The sequence below is a fragment of the Acipenser ruthenus genome, chromosome 34 (genome assembly GCF_902713425.1).
Source record: "Acipenser ruthenus chromosome 34, fAciRut3.2 maternal haplotype, whole genome shotgun sequence".
Classification (NCBI taxonomy): domain Eukaryota; kingdom Metazoa; phylum Chordata; class Actinopteri; order Acipenseriformes; family Acipenseridae; genus Acipenser; species Acipenser ruthenus.
In genome coordinates this window covers 914987-935143 of record NC_081222.1, presented here as the reverse complement: position 1 = coordinate 935143, position 20157 = coordinate 914987, and the positions used below count along the sequence as shown (strand labels likewise).

At 54.4% G+C, this 20157-nt stretch overlaps 1 protein-coding gene across 1 annotated transcript; it reads right to left on the bottom strand.

Annotated features, from left to right (window-relative positions):
* Position 1: 1 nt before the first annotated feature.
* Positions 2–19281, bottom strand: LOC117971989 (tRNA (guanine(26)-N(2))-dimethyltransferase-like). The gene is made up of 16 exons (XM_059006907.1): positions 19055–19281; positions 18148–18418; positions 16182–16410; positions 14929–15116; positions 14661–14776; positions 14374–14486; positions 13774–13922; positions 13067–13150; positions 11940–12009; positions 11393–11527; positions 1751–1836; positions 1494–1602; positions 1297–1373; positions 970–1089; positions 769–883; positions 2–231 (listed from the first exon to the last, which is right to left on the bottom strand). Exons 2-16 carry the CDS (start codon positions 18399–18401, stop codon positions 139–141), a joined length of 1938 nt encoding a protein of 645 aa, XP_058862890.1. The 5' UTR covers positions 18402–18418; positions 19055–19281; the 3' UTR covers positions 2–138.
* Between the last annotated feature and the right edge of the window lie 876 nt (positions 19282–20157).

Here is a 20157-nt window from a genome sequence, read left to right as displayed (position 1 = left end):
GCACGTGGCTCCGGGTCCGAGGCACACAGGGTTTTTTTACATGTTTATTTGTTTGTCTCGTTACAGGAATACAAGCGCACAAAATAACAGCCGGTCGGGACTAAAGAAACAAAAAATGTATTTCAGTCACTGCGCAGGTCACTCCATCTTCTCTCCTCCATCCTCCTCCTCCTCTCCCTCTTTCTTCTGCTCGTGAGAGTAGTGGCACTCCTCCCCTAGAACGCAGGTCCCCTGGAGACGGACAGAGAGAGAGGAGACGCTGGAACAGTGTTGAAGTGACTCACTGACTGGACTGGGTGGAGTGCAGTGGGAGTGTCAGTGTCAGTGTCTGTGCTATGTGTCCGTGTGTGTGAGTATGTCTGTGCTGTGCTGTGTGTCAGTGCTGCACTGTGCTGTGCAGTGCTGTGCGTCAGTGTTGTGAGTGAGCGCTGTGCCGTGTGTCAGTGCTGTGCTGTGCTACGTGTCAGCGCTGTGTTGTGCGTCTGTGCTGTGTGTCAGCGCTGTGCTGCGTGTCTGCGCTGTGTGTCAGCGCTGTGCTGTGCTGCGCTGTGTGTCAGCGCTGTGCGTCAATGCTGTGCTGTGTGTCAGCGCTGTGCTGTGCTGTGCTCTGCTGTGTGTCAGCGCTGTGCGTCAGTGCTGTGCTGTGTGTCAGCGCTGTGCTGTGCTGCGCTGTGTGTCAGCGCTGTGCTGTGCTGTGCTCTGCTGCGTGTCAGTGCTGTGCTGCGCTGTGCTGTGCTGTGCTGTGCTGCGTGGCAGCGCTCTCCTCACCTGTCTCAGTTTCTTGCAGGGATAGCTCTTGAGTTGTTTGGTCTCTTCACTGCGATTCTTCCTCTTGTTCTGAAGCTGCTTCCTTCGTTCTTCCAGAGCCACGGAGATCCCGCCCCTGACAGACAGACAGACAGCGTTACAGCACAGTGCAGCTCCCCAGCGCTCCCCCTCACTCCCTCTCTCCCCCTCTCCCTCACTCACCCTGCTTTCGCCCGGGCCTTGGGTCCCCAGTTGGCTTCAGGGTTCTCCTGGAATCGTTTCAGATGCTGCTTCCGGGATTTGGGATTGGCGTCTTCCCGGATATCGAAGCAGGCCTGTAGACTGGACACAGGGAGCAGCCTTCAGTGCAGCCTCCTGATTCTCACTGGCTAGATCGGCACACTGCAGCCATCCCATTAGCTAGCTCAATAACAGCACAGTGCGACGGCTCACAATCAAGGAATTAGATTGGCTGTCTGAACTCACAACACACTGCTAAAAACAAGCTGGGGTGAGTGGGGGGGTGGGGGGAGGGGTGAGGGGACTCACGTGGGCTCAGTAGACAGGATGTGGAAGGCTGGGCTCGTCTCAGAGAGCTTCTCTCTCTTTACTGGGTTCTTCTTCTCCTGAAACACAAACAAACAAACACACACTGAGATACAATGACACCCACACACACACACTGACACACACTGACACACACACACACACACGCACACACACAATCTGTCGACCCCCCAACATACCCAGCATCTCATGATGTCCCAGACTGCACTGGGGGGGGCGTCTGTCTTCAGGGCGTTCTTACAGGCGTGAGAGAGAGAGACCCTGAACCCAGCGTGCAGGAACGCAGACCTGAGGAGAGAGAGGAGGGGAGTGAGAGGGTGGATGGGGTAGGGAATAGCTGAAGGGGATGGGGTAGGGGTAGGTGAAGGGGATGGGGATGGGTAGGTGAAGGGGATGGGGTAGGGGATGGGGTAGAAGATGGGGTAGGGGTAGTTACCTGGCCTGCAGCAGGGAGGGGGTGTTGCAGTGGATGGTGCTGCTCAGGGCATCCAGGGTGTAGTACAGGGGGACATCCGGCAGCTCCTGAAACACAAACACAGCCACGTACTGTAAGTGAGGGTTAGTGCAAGAGTGTTATAGCTCAGTGGTGGTTGTTCAGTGGTGGGTGTTGTTCAGTGGTGGGTGTTGTTCAGTGGTTGGTGTTCAGTGGTGGGTGGTGTTCAGTGGTGGGTGTTCAGTGGTTGGTGTTGTTCAGTGGTTGGTGTTGTTCAGTGGTTGGTGTTGTTCAGTGGTGGGTGGTGTTCAGTGGTTGGTGTTCAGTGGTGGGTGGTGTTCAGTGGTGGGTGGTGTTCAGTGGTTGGTGTTCAGTGGTGGGTGTTGTTCAGTGGTTGGTGTTGTTCAGTGGTGGGTGGTGTTCAGTGGTTGGTGGTGTTCAGTGGTGGGTGTTGTTCAGTGGTTGGTGTTCAGTGGTGGGTGTTGTTCAGTGGTGGGTGGTGTTCAGTGGTGGGTGGTGTTCAGTGGTGGGTGGTGTTCAGTGGTGGGTGTTGTTCAGTGGTGGGTGGTGTTCAGTGGTGGGTGGTGTTCAGTGGTGGGTGGTGTTCAGTGGTGGGTGGTGTTCAGTGGTGGGTGGTGTTCAGTGGTGGGTGGTGTTCAGTGGTGGGTGGTGTTCAGTGGTGGGTGGTGTTCAGTGGTGGGTGGTGTTCAGTGGTGGGTGTTGTTCAGTGGTGGGTGTTGTTCAGTGGTGGGTGGTGTTCAGTGGTGGTTGGTGGTGTTCAGTGGTGGGTGTTGTTCAGTGGTGGGTGTTGTTCAGTGGTGGTTGTTGTTCAGTGGTGGGTGTTGTTCAGTGGTGGGTGTTGTTCAGTGGTGGGTGGTGCTCAGTGGTTGGTGTTCAGTGGTGGTTGGTGTTCAGTGGTGGGTGTTGCTCAGTGGTGGGTGGTGTTCAGTGGTGGGTGGTGCTCAGTGGTGGGTGTTGTTCAGTGGTTGTTGTTCAGTGGTGGGTGGTGCTCAGTGGTGGGTGGTGCTCAGTGGTGGGTGTTGTTCAGTGGTTGGTGTTCAGTGGTGGTTGGTGTTCAGTGGTGGGTGTTCAGTGGTGGGTGTTGTTCAGTGGTTGGTGTTGTTCAGTGGTTGGTGTTGTTCAGTGGTGGGTGGTGTTCAGTGGTGGGTGGTGTTCAGTGGTGGGTGTTGTTCAGTGGTGGGTGTTGTTCAGTGGTGGGTGTTGGTCAGTGGGTGGTGTTCAGTGGTGGGTGGTGTTCAGTGGGTGGTGTTCAGTGGTGGGTGGTGTTCAGTGGTGGGTGTTGTTCAGTGGTGGGTGTTGTTCAGTGGTGGGTGTTCAGTGGTGGGTGGTGTTGCTCAGTGGTGGGTGTTGCTCAGTGGTGGGTGGTGTTCAGTGGGTGGTGTTCAGTGGTGGGTGTTGCTCAGTGGTGGGTGTTGTTCAGTGGGTGGTGTTCAGTGGTGGGTGTTGCTCAGTGGTGGGTGGTGCTCAGTGGTGGGTGTTCAGTGGTGGTTGGTGTTCAGTGGTGGGTGGTGTTCAGTGGGTGGTGTTCAGTGGTGGGTGTTGCTCAGTGGTGGGTGTTGTTCAGTGGTGGTTGTTCAGTGGTGGGTGGTGTTGCTCAGTGGTGGGTGTTGCTCAGTGGTGGGTGTTGTTCAGTGGGTGGTGTTCAGTGGAGGGTGTTGCTCAGTGGTGGGTGGTGCTCAGTGGTGGGTGTTCAGTGGTGGGTGGTGTTCAGTGGTGGGTGGTGTTCAGTGGTGGGTGGTGTTCAGTGGTGGGTGGTGTTCAGTGGTGGGTGGTGTTCAGTGGTGGGTGGTGTTCAGTGGTGGGTGGTGTTCAGTGGTGGGTGGTGTTCAGTGGTGGGTGGTGCTCAGTGGTTGGTGTTGTTCAGTGGTGGGTGTTGTTCAGTGGTGGTTGGTGTTCAGTGGGTGGTGTTCAGTGGTGGGTGTTCAGTGGTGGTTGGTGTTCAGTGGTGGGTGTTGTTCAGTGGTGGGTGTTGCTCAGTGGTTGGTGTTCAGTGGTGGGTGGTGTTCAGTGGTGGGTGGTGTTCAGTGGTGGGTGGTGTTCAGTGGTGGGTGGTGTTCAGTGGTGGGTGGTGTTCAGTGGTGGGTGGTGTTCAGTGGTGGGTGTTGTTCAGTGGGTGGTGTTCAGTGGTGGTTGGTGTTCAGTGGTGGGTGTTGTTCAGTGGTGGTTGTTCAGTGGTGGGTGGTGTTGCTCAGTGGTGGGTGTTGTTCAGTGGTGGGTGGTGTTCAGTGGTGGGTGGTGTTCAGTGGTGGGTGTTCAGTGGTGGGTGGTGTTCAGTGGTGGGTGGTGTTCAGTGGTGGGTGTTGTTCAGTGGGTGGTGTTCAGTGGTGGGTGGTGTTCAGTGGTGGGTGGTGTTCAGTGGTGGGTGGTGTTCAGTGGTGGGTGGTGTTCAGTGGGTGGTGTTCAGTGGTGGGTGGTGTTCAGTGGTGAGTGGTGTTCAGTGGTGGGTGGTGTTCAGTGGTGGGTGTTGCTCAGTGGTGGGTGTTGTTCAGTGGTGGGTGGTGTTCAGTGGTGGGTGTTGTTCAGTGGTGGTTGGTGTTCAGTGGGTGGTGTTCAGTGGTGGGTGGTGTTGCTCAGTGGTGGGTGTTGTTCAGTGGTGGGTGGTGCTCAGTGGGTGGTGTTCAGTGGTGGGTGGTGTTGCTCAGTGGTGGGTGTTGTTCAGTGGTGGGTGGTGCTCAGTGGTGGGTGTTGCTCAGTGGTTGGTGTTCAGCGGTGGGTGTTGCTCAGTGGTGGGTGGTGTTCAGTGGTGGGTGGTGTTCAGTGGTGGGTGGTGTTCAGTGGTGGTTGGTGTTCAGTGGGTGGTGTTCAGTGGTGGGTGGTGTTGCTCAGTGGTGGGTGTTGTTCAGTGGTGGTTGGTGCTCAGTGGGTGGTGTTCAGTGGTGGGTGGTGTTGCTCAGTGGTGGGTGTTGTTCAGTGGTGGGTGGTGTTCAGTGGTGGGTGTTGCTCAGTGGTTGGTGGTGTTCAGTGGTGGGTGTTGTTCAGTGGTGGGTGTTGTTCAGTGGGTGGTGTTCAGTGGTGGGTGGTGTTCAGTGGTGGGTGGTGTTCAGTGGTGGGTGTTGCTCAGTGGTGGGTGTTGCTCAGTGGTGGGTGGTGTTCAGTGGTGGGTGGTGTTCAGTGGTGGGTGGTGTTCAGTGGTGGGTGTTGCTCAGTGGTGGGTGTTGCTCAGTGGTGGGTGGTGTTCAGTGGGTGGTGTTCAGTGGTGGGTGTTGTTCAGTGGTGGTTGTTCAGTGGTGGGTGGTGTTGCTCAGTGGTGGGTGTTGCTCAGTGGTGGGTGTTGTTCAGTGGTGGGTGGTGTTCAGTGGTGGGTGTTCAGTGGTGGGTGTTGCTCAGTGGTGGGTGTTGCTCAGTGGTGGGTGGTGTTCAGTGGTGGGTGGTGTTCAGTGGTGGGTGGTGTTCAGTGGTGGGTGTTGTTCAGTGGTGGGTGTTGTTCAGTGGTGGGTGTTGTTCAGTGGTTGGTGTTCAGTGGTGGGTGGTGCTCAGTGGTGGGTGGTGTTCAGTAGTGGGTGGTGTTCAGTGGTGGGTGGTGTTCAGTGGTGGGTGGTGTTCAGTGGTGGGTGGTGTTCAGTGGTGGGTGTTCAGTGGGTGGTGTTCAGTGGTGGGTGGTGCTCAGTGGTGGGTGTTGTTCAGTGGTGGGTGTTGCTCAGTGGGGGGTGGTGTTCAGTGGGGGGTGGTGTTCAGTGGGGGGTGGTGTTCAGTGGTTGGTGTTGTTCAGTGGTGGGTGTTGTTCAGTGGTTGGTGGTGTTCAGTGGTGGGTGGTGTTCAGTGGTGGGTGGTGTTCAGTGGTGGGTGGTGTTCAGTGGTGGGTGGTGTTCAGTGGTGGGTGGTGTTCAGTAGTGGGTGTTGCTCAGTGGTGGGTGTTGTTCAGTGGTGGGTGTTGGTCAGTGGGTGGTGTTCAGTGGTGGGTGGTGTTCAGTGGTGGGTGGTGTTCAGTGGTGGGTGTTGTTCAGTGGTGGTTGGTGTTCAGTGGGTGGTGTTCAGTGGTGGGTGTTCAGTGGTGGTTGGTGTTCAGTGGTGGGTGTTGTTCAGTGGTGGGTGTTGTTCAGTGGTGGTTGGTGTTCAGTGGGTGGTGTTCAGTGGTGGGTGTTCAGTGGTGGTTGGTGTTCAGTGGTGGGTGTTGTTCAGTGGTGGGTGTTGCTCAGTGGTTGGTGTTCAGTGGTGGGTGGTGTTCAGTGGTGGGTGGTGTTCAGTGGTGGGTGGTGTTCAGTGGTGGGTGGTGTTCAGTGGTGGGTGGTGTTCAGTGGTGGGTGGTGTTCAGTGGTGGGTGGTGTTCAGTGGTGGGTGTTGTTCAGTGGGTGGTGTTCAGTGGTGGTTGGTGTTCAGTGGTGGGTGTTGTTCAGTGGTGGTTGTTCAGTGGTGGGTGGTGTTGCTCAGTGGTGGGTGTTGTTCAGTGGTGGGTGGTGTTCAGTGGTGGGTGGTGTTCAGTGGTGGGTGTTCAGTGGTGGGTGGTGTTCAGTGGTGGGTGGTGTTCAGTGGTGGGTGTTGTTCAGTGGGTGGTGTTCAGTGGTGGGTGGTGTTCAGTGGTGGGTGGTGTTCAGTGGTGGGTGGTGTTCAGTGGTGGGTGGTGTTCAGTGGGTGGTGTTCAGTGGTGGGTGGTGTTCAGTGGTGAGTGGTGTTCAGTGGTGGGTGGTGTTCAGTGGTGGGTGTTGCTCAGTGGTGGGTGTTGTTCAGTGGTGGGTGGTGTTCAGTGGTGGGTGTTGTTCAGTGGTGGTTGGTGTTCAGTGGGTGGTGTTCAGTGGTGGGTGGTGTTGCTCAGTGGTGGGTGTTGTTCAGTGGTGGGTGGTGCTCAGTGGGTGGTGTTCAGTGGTGGGTGGTGTTGCTCAGTGGTGGGTGTTGTTCAGTGGTGGGTGGTGCTCAGTGGTGGGTGTTGCTCAGTGGTTGGTGTTCAGCGGTGGGTGTTGCTCAGTGGTGGGTGGTGTTCAGTGGTGGGTGGTGTTCAGTGGTGGGTGGTGTTCAGTGGTGGTTGGTGTTCAGTGGGTGGTGTTCAGTGGTGGGTGGTGTTGCTCAGTGGTGGGTGTTGTTCAGTGGTGGTTGGTGCTCAGTGGGTGGTGTTCAGTGGTGGGTGGTGTTGCTCAGTGGTGGGTGTTGTTCAGTGGTGGGTGGTGTTCAGTGGTGGGTGTTGCTCAGTGGTTGGTGGTGTTCAGTGGTGGGTGTTGTTCAGTGGTGGGTGTTGTTCAGTGGGTGGTGTTCAGTGGTGGGTGGTGTTCAGTGGTGGGTGGTGTTCAGTGGTGGGTGTTGCTCAGTGGTGGGTGTTGCTCAGTGGTGGGTGGTGTTCAGTGGTGGGTGGTGTTCAGTGGTGGGTGGTGTTCAGTGGTGGGTGTTGCTCAGTGGTGGGTGTTGCTCAGTGGTGGGTGGTGTTCAGTGGGTGGTGTTCAGTGGTGGGTGTTGTTCAGTGGTGGTTGTTCAGTGGTGGGTGGTGTTGCTCAGTGGTGGGTGTTGCTCAGTGGTGGGTGTTGTTCAGTGGTGGGTGGTGTTCAGTGGTGGGTGTTCAGTGGTGGGTGTTGCTCAGTGGTGGGTGTTGCTCAGTGGTGGGTGGTGTTCAGTGGTGGGTGGTGTTCAGTGGTGGGTGGTGTTCAGTGGTGGGTGTTGTTCAGTGGTGGGTGTTGTTCAGTGGTTGGTGTTCAGTGGTGGGTGGTGCTCAGTGGTGGGTGGTGTTCAGTAGTGGGTGGTGTTCAGTGGTGGGTGGTGTTCAGTGGTGGGTGGTGTTCAGTGGTGGGTGGTGTTCAGTGGTGGGTGTTCAGTGGGTGGTGTTCAGTGGTGGGTGGTGCTCAGTGGTGGGTGTTGTTCAGTGGTGGGTGTTGCTCAGTGGGGGGTGGTGTTCAGTGGGGGGTGGTGTTCAGTGGGGGGTGGTGTTCAGTGGTTGGTGTTGTTCAGTGGTGGGTGTTGTTCAGTGGTTGGTGGTGTTCAGTGGTGGGTGGTGTTCAGTGGTGGGTGGTGTTCAGTGGTGGGTGGTGTTCAGTGGTGGGTGGTGTTCAGTGGTGGGTGGTGTTCAGTAGTGGGTGTTGCTCAGTGGTGGGTGTTGTTCAGTGGTGGGTGTTGGTCAGTGGGTGGTGTTCAGTGGTGGGTGGTGTTCAGTGGTGGGTGGTGTTCAGTGGTGGGTGTTGTTCAGTGGTGGGTGTTGTTCAGTGGTGGGTGTTCAGTGGTGGGTGTTCAGTGGTGGGTGGTGCTCAGTGGTGGGTGGTGCTCAGTGGTGGGTGGTGCTCAGTGGTGGGTGTTGTTCAGTGGTGGGTGTTGTTCAGTGGTGGGTGTTGTTCAGTGGTGGGTGTTCAGTGGTGGGTGGTGTTCAGTGGTGGGTGTTGCTCAGTGGTGGGTGGTGCTCAGTGGTGGGTGGTGTTCAGTGGTGGGTGGTGTTCAGTGGTGGGTGGTGTTCAGTGGTGGGTGGTGTTCAGTGGTGGGTGGTGTTCAGTGGTGGGTGGTGTTCAGTGGTGGTTGGTGTTCAGTGGTGGGTGTTGTTCAGTGGTTGGTGTTGCTCAGTGGTGGGTGGTGTTCAGTGGTGGGTGTTGCTCAGTGGTGGGTGTTGCTCAGTGGTGGGTGGTGTTCAGTGGTGGGTGGTGCTCAGTGGTTGGTGGTGCTCAGTGGTGGGTGGTGCTCAGTGGTGGGTGGTGTTCAGTGGTGGGTGTTGCTCAGTGGGTGTTGCTCAGTGGTTGGTGTTCAGTGGTTGGTGTTGTTCAGTGGTGGGTGTTGCTCAGTGGGTGTTGCTTAGTGGTTGGTGTTCAGTGGTGGGTGTTGTTCAGTGGTGGGTGTTGCTCAGTGGTTGGTGTTCAGTGGTGGGTGTTGTTCAGTGGTGGGTGGTGTTCAGTGGTGGGTGGTGCTCAGTGGTTGGTGTTCAGTGGTGGGTGTTGTTCAGTGGTGGGTGTTGTTCAGTGGTGGGTGTTGTTCAGTGGTTGGTGTTCAGTGGTGGGTGGTGTTCAGTGGTGGGTGTTGCTCAGTGGGTGTTCAGTGGTGGGTGTTGTTCAGTGGTGGGTGGTGTTCAGTGGTGGGTGTTGTTCAGTGGTGGGTGTTCAGTGGTGGGTGGTGTTCAGTGGTGGGTGGTGCTCAGTGGTGGGTGGTGTTCAGTGGTGGGTGGTGTTCAGTGGTGGGTGGTGTTCAGTGGTGGGTGGTGTTCAGTGGTGGGTGGTGCTCAGTGGTGGGTGGTGTTCAGTGGTGGGTGGTGTTCAGTGGTGGGTGGTGTTCAGTGGTGGGTGGTGTTCAGTGGTGGGTGTTGCTCAGTGGTTGGTGTTCAGTGGTGGGTGTTGTTCAGTGGTGGGTGTTGTTCAGTGGTGGTTGTTCAGTGGTGGGTGGTGTTCAGTGGTGGGTGGTGTTCAGTGGTGGGTGGTGTTCAGTGGTGGGTGGTGTTCAGTGGTGGGTGGTGTTCAGTGGTGGGTGGTGTTCAGTGGTGGGTGGTGTTCAGTGGTGGGTGGTGTTCAGTGGTGGGTGGTGTTCAGTGGTGGGTGGTGTTCAGTGGTGGGTGGTGTTCAGTGGTGGTTGTTCAGTGGTGGGTGGTGTTCAGTGGTGGGTGTTGTTCAGTGGTGGTTGGTGTTCAGTGGGTGGTGTTCAGTGGTGGGTGGTGTTCAGTGGTGGGTGGTGTTCAGTGGTGGGTGTTGTTCAGTGGTGGGTGTTGTTCAGTGGTGGTTGGTGTTCAGTGGGTGGTGTTCAGTGGTGGGTGGTGTTCAGTGGTGGGTGGTGTTCAGTGGTGGGTGGTGTTCAGTGGTGGGTGTTGTTCAGTGGTGGGTGGTGCTCAGTGGTTGGTGTTCAGTGGTTGGTGTTGTTCAGTGGTGGGTGTTGTTCAGTGGTGGTTGGTGTTCAGTGGTTGGTGTTGTTCAGTGGTGGGTGTTGTTCAGTGGTGGGTGGTGCTCAGTGGTTGGTGTTCAGTGGTTGGTGTTGTTCAGTGGTGGGTGTTGTTCAGTGGTGGTTGGTGTTCAGTGGTTGGTGTTGTTCAGTGGTGGTTGGTGTTCAGTGGTGGTTGGTGTTCAGTGGTTGGTGTTGTTCAGTGGTGGGTGTTGTTCAGTGGTGGGTGTTGCTCAGTGGTGGGTGGTGTTCAGTGGTGGGTGGTGTTCAGTGGTGGGTGTTGTTCAGTGGTGGGTGTTGTTCAGTGGTGGATGTTGTTCAGTGGTTGGTGTTGTTCAGTGGTGGTTGGTGTTCAGTGGTTGGTGTTGTTCAGTGGTGGGTGTTGTTCAGTGGTGGGTGTTGTTCAGTGGTGGGTGTTGTTCAGTGGTGGGTGGTGCTCAGTGGTTGGTGTTCAGTGGTGGGTGTTGTTCAGTGGTGGGTGTTGTTCAGTGGTTGGTGTTCAGTGGTGGGTGGTGTTCAGTGGTGGGTGTTGCTCAGTGGTGGGTGTTGCTCAGTGGTGGGTGTTCAGTGGTGGGTGTTGTTCAGTGGTGGGTGTTCAGTGGTGGGTGTTGTTCAGTGGTGGGTGGTGCTCAGTGGTGGGTGGTGCTCAGTGGTGGGTGGTGCTCAGTGGTGGGTGTTGTTCAGTGGTGGGTGGTGCTCAGTGGTGGGTGTTGTTCAGTGGTGGGTGGTGTTCAGTGGTGGGTGGTGTTCAGTGGTGGGTGGTGTTCAGTGGTGGGTGTTGTTCAGTGGTGGGTGGTGTTCAGTGGTGGGTGGTGTTCAGTGGTTGGTGTTGTTCAGTGGTTGGTGTTGTTCAGTGGTGGGTGGTGTTCAGTGGTTGGTGTTCAGTGGTTGGTGTTGCTCAGTGGTGGGTGGTGCTCAGTGGTGGGTGGTGCTCAGTGGTGGGTGGTGCTCAGTGGTGGGTGTTGTTCAGTGGTGGGTGGTGCTCAGTGGTTGGTGCTCAGTGGTTGGTGTTCAGTGGTTGGTGTTGTTCAGTGGTTGGTGTTGTTCAGTGGTGGTTGGTGTTCAGTGGTGGTTGGTGTTCAGTGGTGGTTGGTGTTCAGTGGTGGTTGGTGTTCAGTGGTGGTTGGTGCTCAGTGGTTGGTGTTGTTCAGTGGTGGGTGTTGTTCAGTGGTGGGTGGTGCTCAGTGGTTGGTGGTGTTCAGTGGTTGGTGTTCAGTGGTGGGTGGTGTTCAGTGGTGGGTGGTGTTCAGTGGTGGGTGGTGTTCAGTGGTGGGTGGTGCTCAGTGGTGGGTGGTGTTCAGTGGGGGGTGTTGTTCAGTGGTGGGTGGTGCTCAGTGGTGGGTGGTGCTCAGTGGTGGGTGGTGTTCAGTGGTGGGTGGTGCTCAGTGGTGGGTGGTGTTCAGTGGTGGGTGGTGTTCAGTGGTTGGTGTTGTTCAGTGGTGGGTGGTGCTCAGTGGTGGGTGGTGCTCAGTGGTGGGTGGTGTTCAGTGGTGGGTGTTGTTCAGTGGTGGTTGTTGTTCAGTGGTGGGTGTTGTTCAGTGGTTGGTGTTGTTCAGTGGTGGGTGTTGTTCAGTGGTTGTTGTTCAGTGGTGGGTGTTGTTCAGTGGTGGGTGTTGTTCAGTGGTGGGTGGTGCTCAGTGGTTGGTGTTCAGTGGTTGGTGTTGTTCAGTGGTGGGTGTTGTTCAGTGGTGGTTGGTGTTCAGTGGTGGGTGTTGTTCAGTGGTGGGTGGTGCTCAGTGGTGGGTGTTGCTCAGTGGTGGGTGTTGTTCAGTGGTGGGTGTTGTTCAGTGGTGGGTGTTGTTCAGTGGTTGTTGTTCAGCGCTGTGGTTTTTCGTTCAGGATTCGTTACCCCACACCTCTCACCTCGGTCGCCATGCTCAGCACCCCCTGGATTCGGGAGCTGGTTGCGAATCTCTTGGGGTTCCTCGACACCCCCGACAGCACCCTCTCGACGAAGCCCAGGTCATGAAGGGGCTCGGCCCACAGGGGACCCCCCAGCTAGAGGGGGAGAGAAAGGGGAGGGGGTTAGGAGAGGGAAACAGAGAACAGCAGACGGGTCACGTGTCAACTACACCTGCAATCAATTACCAAGTACACAATTACAATTACACCTGACCCCCGGCCTAGACAACACACAGAGACAGAGAGAGAGACACAGAGACACACGACACACAGGAGACACACACACGCACACAGAGACAGAGACACACACACGCACAGAGACAGACACACACAGAGACACACACACGCACAGAGACAGACAGAGAGACACACACACACACACACACAGAAAGAGACACAGAGACAGACACACACAGAGACACACACATGCACAGAGACAGACACACACACTGAGACACACACAAAGACAGTTCAGGCTCAGAATGAAGAGTCCCGTCCCCCCCCTCACCTGGTGTCTCTGTCCGCAGTGCTCACAGGAGGGTCCGACAGGGGGGCCGATGGCAGCCGAATACTTCATACTGAGAGAGAGAGAGCGAGCGAGCGAGAGAGAGAAGATATAATCTAACATCTAAGTGCAGCGTGCTGCTTGTTGAATGAGTTACTTGTCTGTTTCCTTTAGCTGTGCTTCCCAGAATAACCCAAAGCAGCGTGGCGGTGCAGTGGAGTCGCAGTGCAGGAGGCAAGGCACTGGGAGTGTGACTGCTCAGTGTGACTGGTTTCCAGCAGGGTGTGTGACTGCTCAGTGTGACTGGTTTCCAGCAGGGTGTGTGACTGGTCAGTGTGACTGGTTTCCAGCAGGGTGTGTGACTGGTCAGTGTGACTGGTTTCCAGCAGGGTGTGTGACTGCTCAGTGTGACTGGTTTCCAGCAGGGTGTGTGACTGCTCAGTGTGACTGGTTTCCAGCAGGGTGTGTGACTGCTCAGTGTGACTGGTTTCCAGTAGGGTGTGTGACTGCTCAGTGTGACTGGTTTCCAGCAGGGTGTGTGACTGGTCAGTGTGACTGGTTTCCAGCAGGGTGTGTGACTGGTTTCCAGTAGAGTGTGTGACTGGTCAGTGTGACTGGTTTCCAGCAGGGTGTGTGACTGGTCAGTGTGACTGGTTTCCAGCAGGGTGTGTGACTGGTCAGTGTGACTGGTTTCCAGCAGGGTGTGTGACTGGTCAGTGTTACTGGTTTCCAGTAGAGTGTGTGACTGCTCAGTGTGACTGGTTTCCAGTAGGGTGTGTGACTGCTCAGTGTGACTGGTTTCCAGCAGGGTGTGTGACTGCTCAGTGTTACTGGTTTCCAGCAGGGTGTGTGACTGGTCAGTGTTACTGGTTTCCAGCAGAGTGTGTGACTGGTCAGTGTTACTGGTTTCCAGTAGAGTGTGTGACTGGTCAGTGTTACTGGCTTCCAGTAGAGTGTGTGACTGGTCAGTGTTACTGGCTTCCAGTAGAGTGTGTGACTGGTCAGTGTGACTGGTTTCCAGCAGGGTGTGTGACTGGTCAGTGTTACTGGTTTCCAGTAGAGTGTGTGACTGGTCAGTGTTACTGGCTTCCAGTAGGGTGTGTGACTGATTCCCAGTATGGTATGCTTACTGGTTTCCCTGGGTGATCCTCTTGCCCATTCTCTGCAGGTGGAAGGTGCCACAGCCAACACAATTATACACCAGAGCCTGCTTACTGGAGAGAGGAGAGGAGAGGGGAGAGAGAGAGGGGGGGAGACAGAGAGAGGAGAGGAGAGGGGGAGAGAGAGAGGGGGGAGAGAGAGGGGGGGAGAGAGAGAGGGAGGGGGAGAGAGAGGGAGAGAGGAGAGGAGAGGGGGAGAGAGGGGGAGACAGAGAGAGGAGAGGAGAGGGGGAGAGGAGAGGGGGAGAGAGGAGAGAGAGAGGGGAGAGAGAGGGGGGAGAGAGAGGGGGGAGAGAGAGGAGAGGGGGAGACAGAGAGAGGAGAGGAGGAGGGGGAGAGAGACAGAGAGAGGGGGAGAGAGAGAGACACACATTGTAAACACAGCACTGCACAGCACTGATACAAGAACACGGTTTGACACCAGAGCCTGCCGACAGAGACAGACAGAGCTGGGGTTCGGGACTCTGTCCACACAGTACCTGGCGGAGTTCTTGACCTGTGCCTGGCTGGTGAACACCCTCACAAACACTCGACAGAGACAGACAGAGCTGGGGTTCAGGACTCTGTCCACACAGTACCTGGCGGAGTTCTTGACCTGTGCCTGGCTGGTGAACACCCTCACAAACACTCGACAGAGACAGACAGAGCTGGGGTTCAGGACTCTGTCCACACAGTACCTGGCGGAGTTCTTGACCTGTGCCTGGCTGGTGAACACCCTCACAAACACTCGGATGTAGAAGTCCACGCTGACGCACAGCAGGGGCTGGATGTAGCGCTGGTAGCAGTTCGCTCGCTGGTCCAGACTGTGCAGGATGATCCGCAGGGCCTGGGAGACACACAGACAGAGAGACAGAGAGAGAGAGAGAGAGACAGACAGACAGAGAGAGAGACACAGACAGAGAGACAGACAGAGAGAGAGAGAGACAGACAGAGAGAGAGACACAGACAGCACACAGTTACACACAGCAGCCCTACAGATTCATGTGTAAAAGCTCACACTGGGGAAACACTGCAGCTGTATAAGGGCAGCAGTGTGGAGTAGTGGTTAGGGCTCTGGACTCTTGACCGGAGGGTCGTGGGTTCAATCCCAGGTGGGGGACACTGCTGCTGTACCCTTGAGCAAGGTACTTTACCTAGATTGCTCCAGTAAAAACCCAACTGTATAAATGGGGAATTGTATGTAAAAAAAAATAATGTGATATCTTGTAACAATTGTAAGTCGCCCTGGATAAGGGCGTCTGCTGAGAAATTAATAAATAATAAACAGTGGCTCTCACCATCTCGTGGCAGAAGCGTGCCTTGGTGGAGATGGAGCCGTATTTGCTGTAGCAGGTCTCCGCACTGTTACCAGCCATCACAGCCATGTCAGTGCAGGTCACACACAGGAGCCCTGCAGCGGAGAGAGGGGAGAGGAGGGAGGAGAGAGAGAGAGAGAGCAGGTCACACACAGGACTGGAATTGCTCAATCACTAGACAGACGGTTCGCCAGTAGCCTCTAAACTTGCTGACAGTGTCTGCAGTGTGCAGCACTATCGTCCCCGTGTCCCCGTGTCTCCACACTCGCCTCCCTCGCTCACGGCTTGCACGGCCGCGTCCAGGAACTGGGCGGGGCTTCCGTAGGGGTCCAGGTCGATGACATCATAGCGATCCTTCTTCCCGCGCGCCGCGTACAGGAGCATGCTGGGAGAGGATGGAGGGAACAGAGAGACGTGACGATTACAAACAAAGAAACAAAACACATGATGTGTGTCAGTGTGTGTGTGTGCGTGTCAGTGTGTGCGTGTGTCAGTGTGTGCGTGTGTGTGTCAGCGTGTGCGTGTGTCCCCGTGTACCTGGCGTCAGCGTGGCTGGGAGTGACGAGCTCCTGCACCTCGTTGTGCTCCACGTTTCTCTTAATCAGCTCCACGGCCCGCGCTGAGAAGTCGTTGGCCGTCACGCTGCGGATCCCCGGCACCTCCTTGGCGAATCGGATGGAGCGAAGACCCGACGCGGCCAAACCCTCCAGGATCCGGAGCCCCTCCTGCACAGAGAGACAGGGAGAGAGGTGATCCAATCCACCGCACTCCACTCCGGGGTTTACATTCCACCACAGCCCCAACACTGTTCATTTAATATACACCAATACAAACGTAGAGCTGTTCAGGGGATAACACAAACCCTCCAGGATCCGGAGCCCCTCCTGCACAGAGAGACAGGGAGAGCGTTGATCCAATCCACCGCACTCCACTCCGGGGTTTACATTCCACCACAGCCCCAACACTGTTCATTTAATATACACCAATACAAACGTAGAGCTGTTCAGGGGATAACACAAACCCTCCAGGATCCGGAGCCCCTCCTGCACAGAGAGACAGGGAGAGAGGTGATCCAATCCACCGCACTCCACTCCGGGGTTTACATTCCACCACAGCCCCAACACTGTTCATTTAATATACACCAATACAAACGTAGAGCTGTTCAGGGGATAACACAAACCCTCCAGGATCCGGAGCCCCTCCTGCACAGAGAGACAGGGAGAGAGGTGATCCAATCCACCGCACTCCACTCCGGGGTTTACAGCCCCAACACTGTTCATTTAATATACACCAATACAAACGTAGAGCTGTTCAGGGGATAACACAAACCCTCCAGGATCCGGAGCCCCTCCTGCACAGAGAGACAGGGAGAGAGGTGATCCAATCCACCGCACTCCACTCCGGGGTTTACAGCCCCAACACTGTTCATTTAATATACACCAATACAAACGTAGAGCTGTTCAGGGCAGACCCGGGGTCAATTACAATTACAATTACAATTACACTAAAAAGCAGCATAAGCAGCTCCCCTCATTAACATGCTTACTGTGTTTATTCTGAATAACCCGCTTGCGAGATTTAAAACAATATGTTCGTGCTAGCTCGATTCAAAGCTACATTACAATCACCATCACACAGCTGTGCCAAGGCTCAACTACAGACACAGCTGCATTGTGATTGCACTGAATTCAAACTGCAGTCACAGGTGTGCCCAGCCATACCCTGCCCAGCCCAGCCCTGCCCAGCCCAGCTCTGTCCCTCACAGCTCCAGTCTGTCTCGCAGCCCCCACCTCACAGCACTCCCCCACACGAGCAGTCCTCTCTCTCTCCCGGCTCTGCGCTTCCTCACAGTGACCGGTCTGAGTGTCCGGCGAGCGCTCAGCCTCTCTGTCCTGGCCGGGCTCGCTCTCCGACTCGCTCTCCGACGGGCTGACCGCTCCCTCCTCCTCCCCCGGGACCTCCAGGCGGATTCCTTTAGCGTCCAGCTGCTGCCGAGCAAACTCTGTGAGCACAGCACACCTGAGAAGAGAAACCACACCCACTGAGCACACCTGAGAAGAGAAATCACACCCACTGAGCACACCTGAGAAGAGAAACCACACCCACTGAACACACCTGAGAAGAGAAATCACACCCACTGAGCACACCTGAGAAGAGAAACCACACCCACTGAGCACACCTGAGAAGAGAAATCACACCCACTGAGCCCACCTGAGAAGAGAAACCACACCCACTGAGCACACCTGAGAAGAGAAACCACACCCACTGAGCACACCTGAGAAGAGAAATCACACCCACTGAGCACACCTGAGAAATCACACCCACTGAGCACACCTGAGAAGAGAAATCACACCCACTGAGCACACCTGAGAAGAGAAACCACACCCACTGAGCACACCTGAGAAGAGAAATCACACCCACTGAGCCCACCTGAGAAGAGAAACCACACCCACTGAGCACACCTGAGAAACCACACCCACTGAGCACACCTGAGAAGAGAAATCACACCCACTGAGCACACCTGAAGAGAAATCACACCCACTGAACACACCTGAGAAGAGAAATCACACCCACTGAGCACACCTGAGAAGAGAAATCGCACCCACTGAGCACACCTGAGAAGAGAAACCGCACCCACTGAGCACACCTGAGAAGAGAAATCACACCCACTGAGCACACCTGAGAAGAGAAATCACACCCACTGAGCACACCTGAGAAGAGAAATCACACCCACTGAGCACACCTGAGAAGAGAAATCACACCCACTGAGCACACCTGAGAAGAGAAATCACACCCACTGAGCACACCTGAGAAGAGAAATCACACCCACTGAGCACACCTGAGAAGAGAAATCACACCCACTGAGCACACCTGAGAAGAGAAACCACACCCACTGAGCACACCTGAGAAGAGAAATCGCACCCACTGAGCACACCTGAGAAGAGAAACCACACCCACTGAGCACACCTGAGAAATCACACCCACTGAGCACACCTGAGAAGAGAAATCACACCCACTGAGCACACCTGAGAAGAGAAATCACACCCACTGAGCACACCTGAGAAGAGAAATCGCATTGTAATTGTGTTTGTAATTTGCTGTGCTTGTGCTTCAATGGCACTGGACCAAGGCTGGAATCCACAAAGCAGCTTTCTTTTCGAAAATTCTTATCTTAGTCATCATGGAAACTTCTTAAGAATTGTGTAAGTTCATGATTTTTCTTAAATGCAATTCAAGATGATTCTTAGACATAATATTTTCTTAAACCTAAAAAAACTTACAAAGAAAATCCGCAGCTCGTTCTATCATTAGCAGCTGCGTATCACGGCTGCGATTGTGGTTCAAGACATAAGAAATGAAAATCTGAGGACTGAAAGGCGTTTGATTATTATTATTATTATTATTATTTATTTAGCAGACGCCTTTATCCAAGGCGACTTACAGAGACTAGGGTGTGTGAACTATGCATCAGCTGCAGAGTCACTTACAACTACGTCTCACCCGAAAGACGGAGCACAAGGAGGTGAAGTGACTTGCTCAGGGTCACACAATGAGTCAGTGGCTGAGGTGGAACCGGGGACCTCCTGGTTACAAGCCCTTTTCTTTAACCACAGGACCACACAGCCTCCTTTTGATAGAGAGAATCCCCTGGAATATCTCCAAGGTCTCGAGTTACACCTCAGATATGGTTTCACTCGGGACGGCTTCACTTTATTCAGAGACTCTACGCCTGCCCCAGCCCTGCTCCACACTCACGTCAGGTCTCTGTTGAACTCTTGCACTGGGTTGTAGAAGACCTCATTGGCGCTGGGGAAGATGATGTCAGCCTTGCCCTCGGTGATGAGGGTCTCCCCGCTCTTCAGCCCCGCTCGGGGGGCCCCCACACTCTCAGAGTCCATGGACAGGCGTCCCCGAGCTAGACTGTGGACCTCGCTGAGCAGCCGAACCCCGTCCACCAGGCTCCTTCCGCAGTGTCTCCAAGCACACAGCAGGGCGGCGCCACTGAGCATAGAGCACAGGGGCTGCACTAATGAGATTTAAAAACACACACACAACATGAAGAATAGATTAAGATACTGGGCAAAACATCTGCGACCTCCATGTGTAGCACGCTTGAGTAGAGACCGGATGGCTGTTATAGTTCTGTGATAAGTCTCCCCCGGGGCACAGCAGTGTGATCCACTCCTGGTTTCACTAGGAGTTTAATCAGACACACCCTGAGCTGGTTCCCTCATACACACAGGGGCTGATCAAGCTCATAGCAAAACCTGGAATGGGTGAAACTGCTGTGCAATAGGAGTCTTATTTCCATCGCTGTGCCAAGACCCTATCATGCTGTCTGGGTACATCTTTGTACACAATGCAACTTACTTTGCACCCCCATGACACACACACACCCTCCCCCTAAACACCCTGCACCCCCAGACACACTCAGAGTCACACACACTCCCACACGTCCCGGAACTAAGAGACGCCGATAGTCACTGTGTTTAGCCGCCACGATCCCGAAAGCTAGTCATTCTACCGACAGGAAATAACGTGCACGCTTGTGAGAATAATCTGCATTAAAAAAAAAACGCAGGAGCAGCAGCACCCCGAACATGCTCTCCCGTCGCATATGCATTTAAGAACTGCAATACAGACTAGTAGTACACTGTGATACCTGGCTGTGCTCTGCACCGACTGTTCCGATAACGTCTGTGCGGCGAAACGTGTAACTGGGTCTCCGTCTCTGTCTCTCCTCGTGTTTTGGACGCTTTTTATTAAAGCTCTCGGTTTTCTTGACACTGTCTCGCCGCTGCCGGTTTCTCTCTCCGCCCGTCCAACACGGGCGCTGACATATTTTTGCACAGTTACGGAAGCCCGGAGGAGTGCAGCACGCGTACGCGAAAAGGCGATCGGAAAATCCCTGTCGCTGATAAAAGTTCATATTAATCGAGTCGTTGAGCAAACACCGGGTGTGTTTTGGGTTGGAACAAAAAAAAAAAAAAAAAAATACTTACTCTGAATTGATTGGAAAAAAATAATTAATCAATTTATATCAAGGTGCTTTCTTTTTAAGAATGAATATTGTCATTTTAATATCATACACGGTGGTTGCAACTGTGCACAACACTGGAATGGACGAGCCCCCCAAACACGCATTTTCTATTACAAAACACATCTGCCCTGTTGAAATGATCACATAGTTTCCAGATATTTAATATCATTTTTATTGGGATCGTTTTGACCAGGCTGGGGGTTTATGTGCAGGACCTTCCTGCAATTCAATATTATATGAAACATAAAAAAAGGGCGATTTGAAATGGCAGGTTAAATTAAATAAAAAAAAAGGGCAGCAGTGTGGAGTAGTGGTTAAGGCTCTGGACTCTTGATCGGAGGGTCATGGGTTCAATCCCCAGTGGGGGACACTGCTGTTGTACCCTTGAGCAAGGTACTTTACCTAGATTGCTCCAGTAAAAACCCAACTGTTTAAATGGGTAATTGTATGTAAAAATAATGTGAAATAATGTGATATCTTGTAACAATTGTAAGTCGCCCTGGATAAGGGCGTCTGCTAAGAAATAAATAATAATAATTATAATAATAATAATAAATATACTCTATATGTTTCTGCTAAAAAAAAAAACAACTTCCCAACGCGCCGGTGTGTTTGACAGACCAGCAAGGGGGTGTTTTTGAAATCACAGTGGAGGTGCTTATATTGTAATGCCAAGGCAACGACCCTCCCTTATGGGCAGCAGTGTGGAGTAGCGGTCAGGGCTC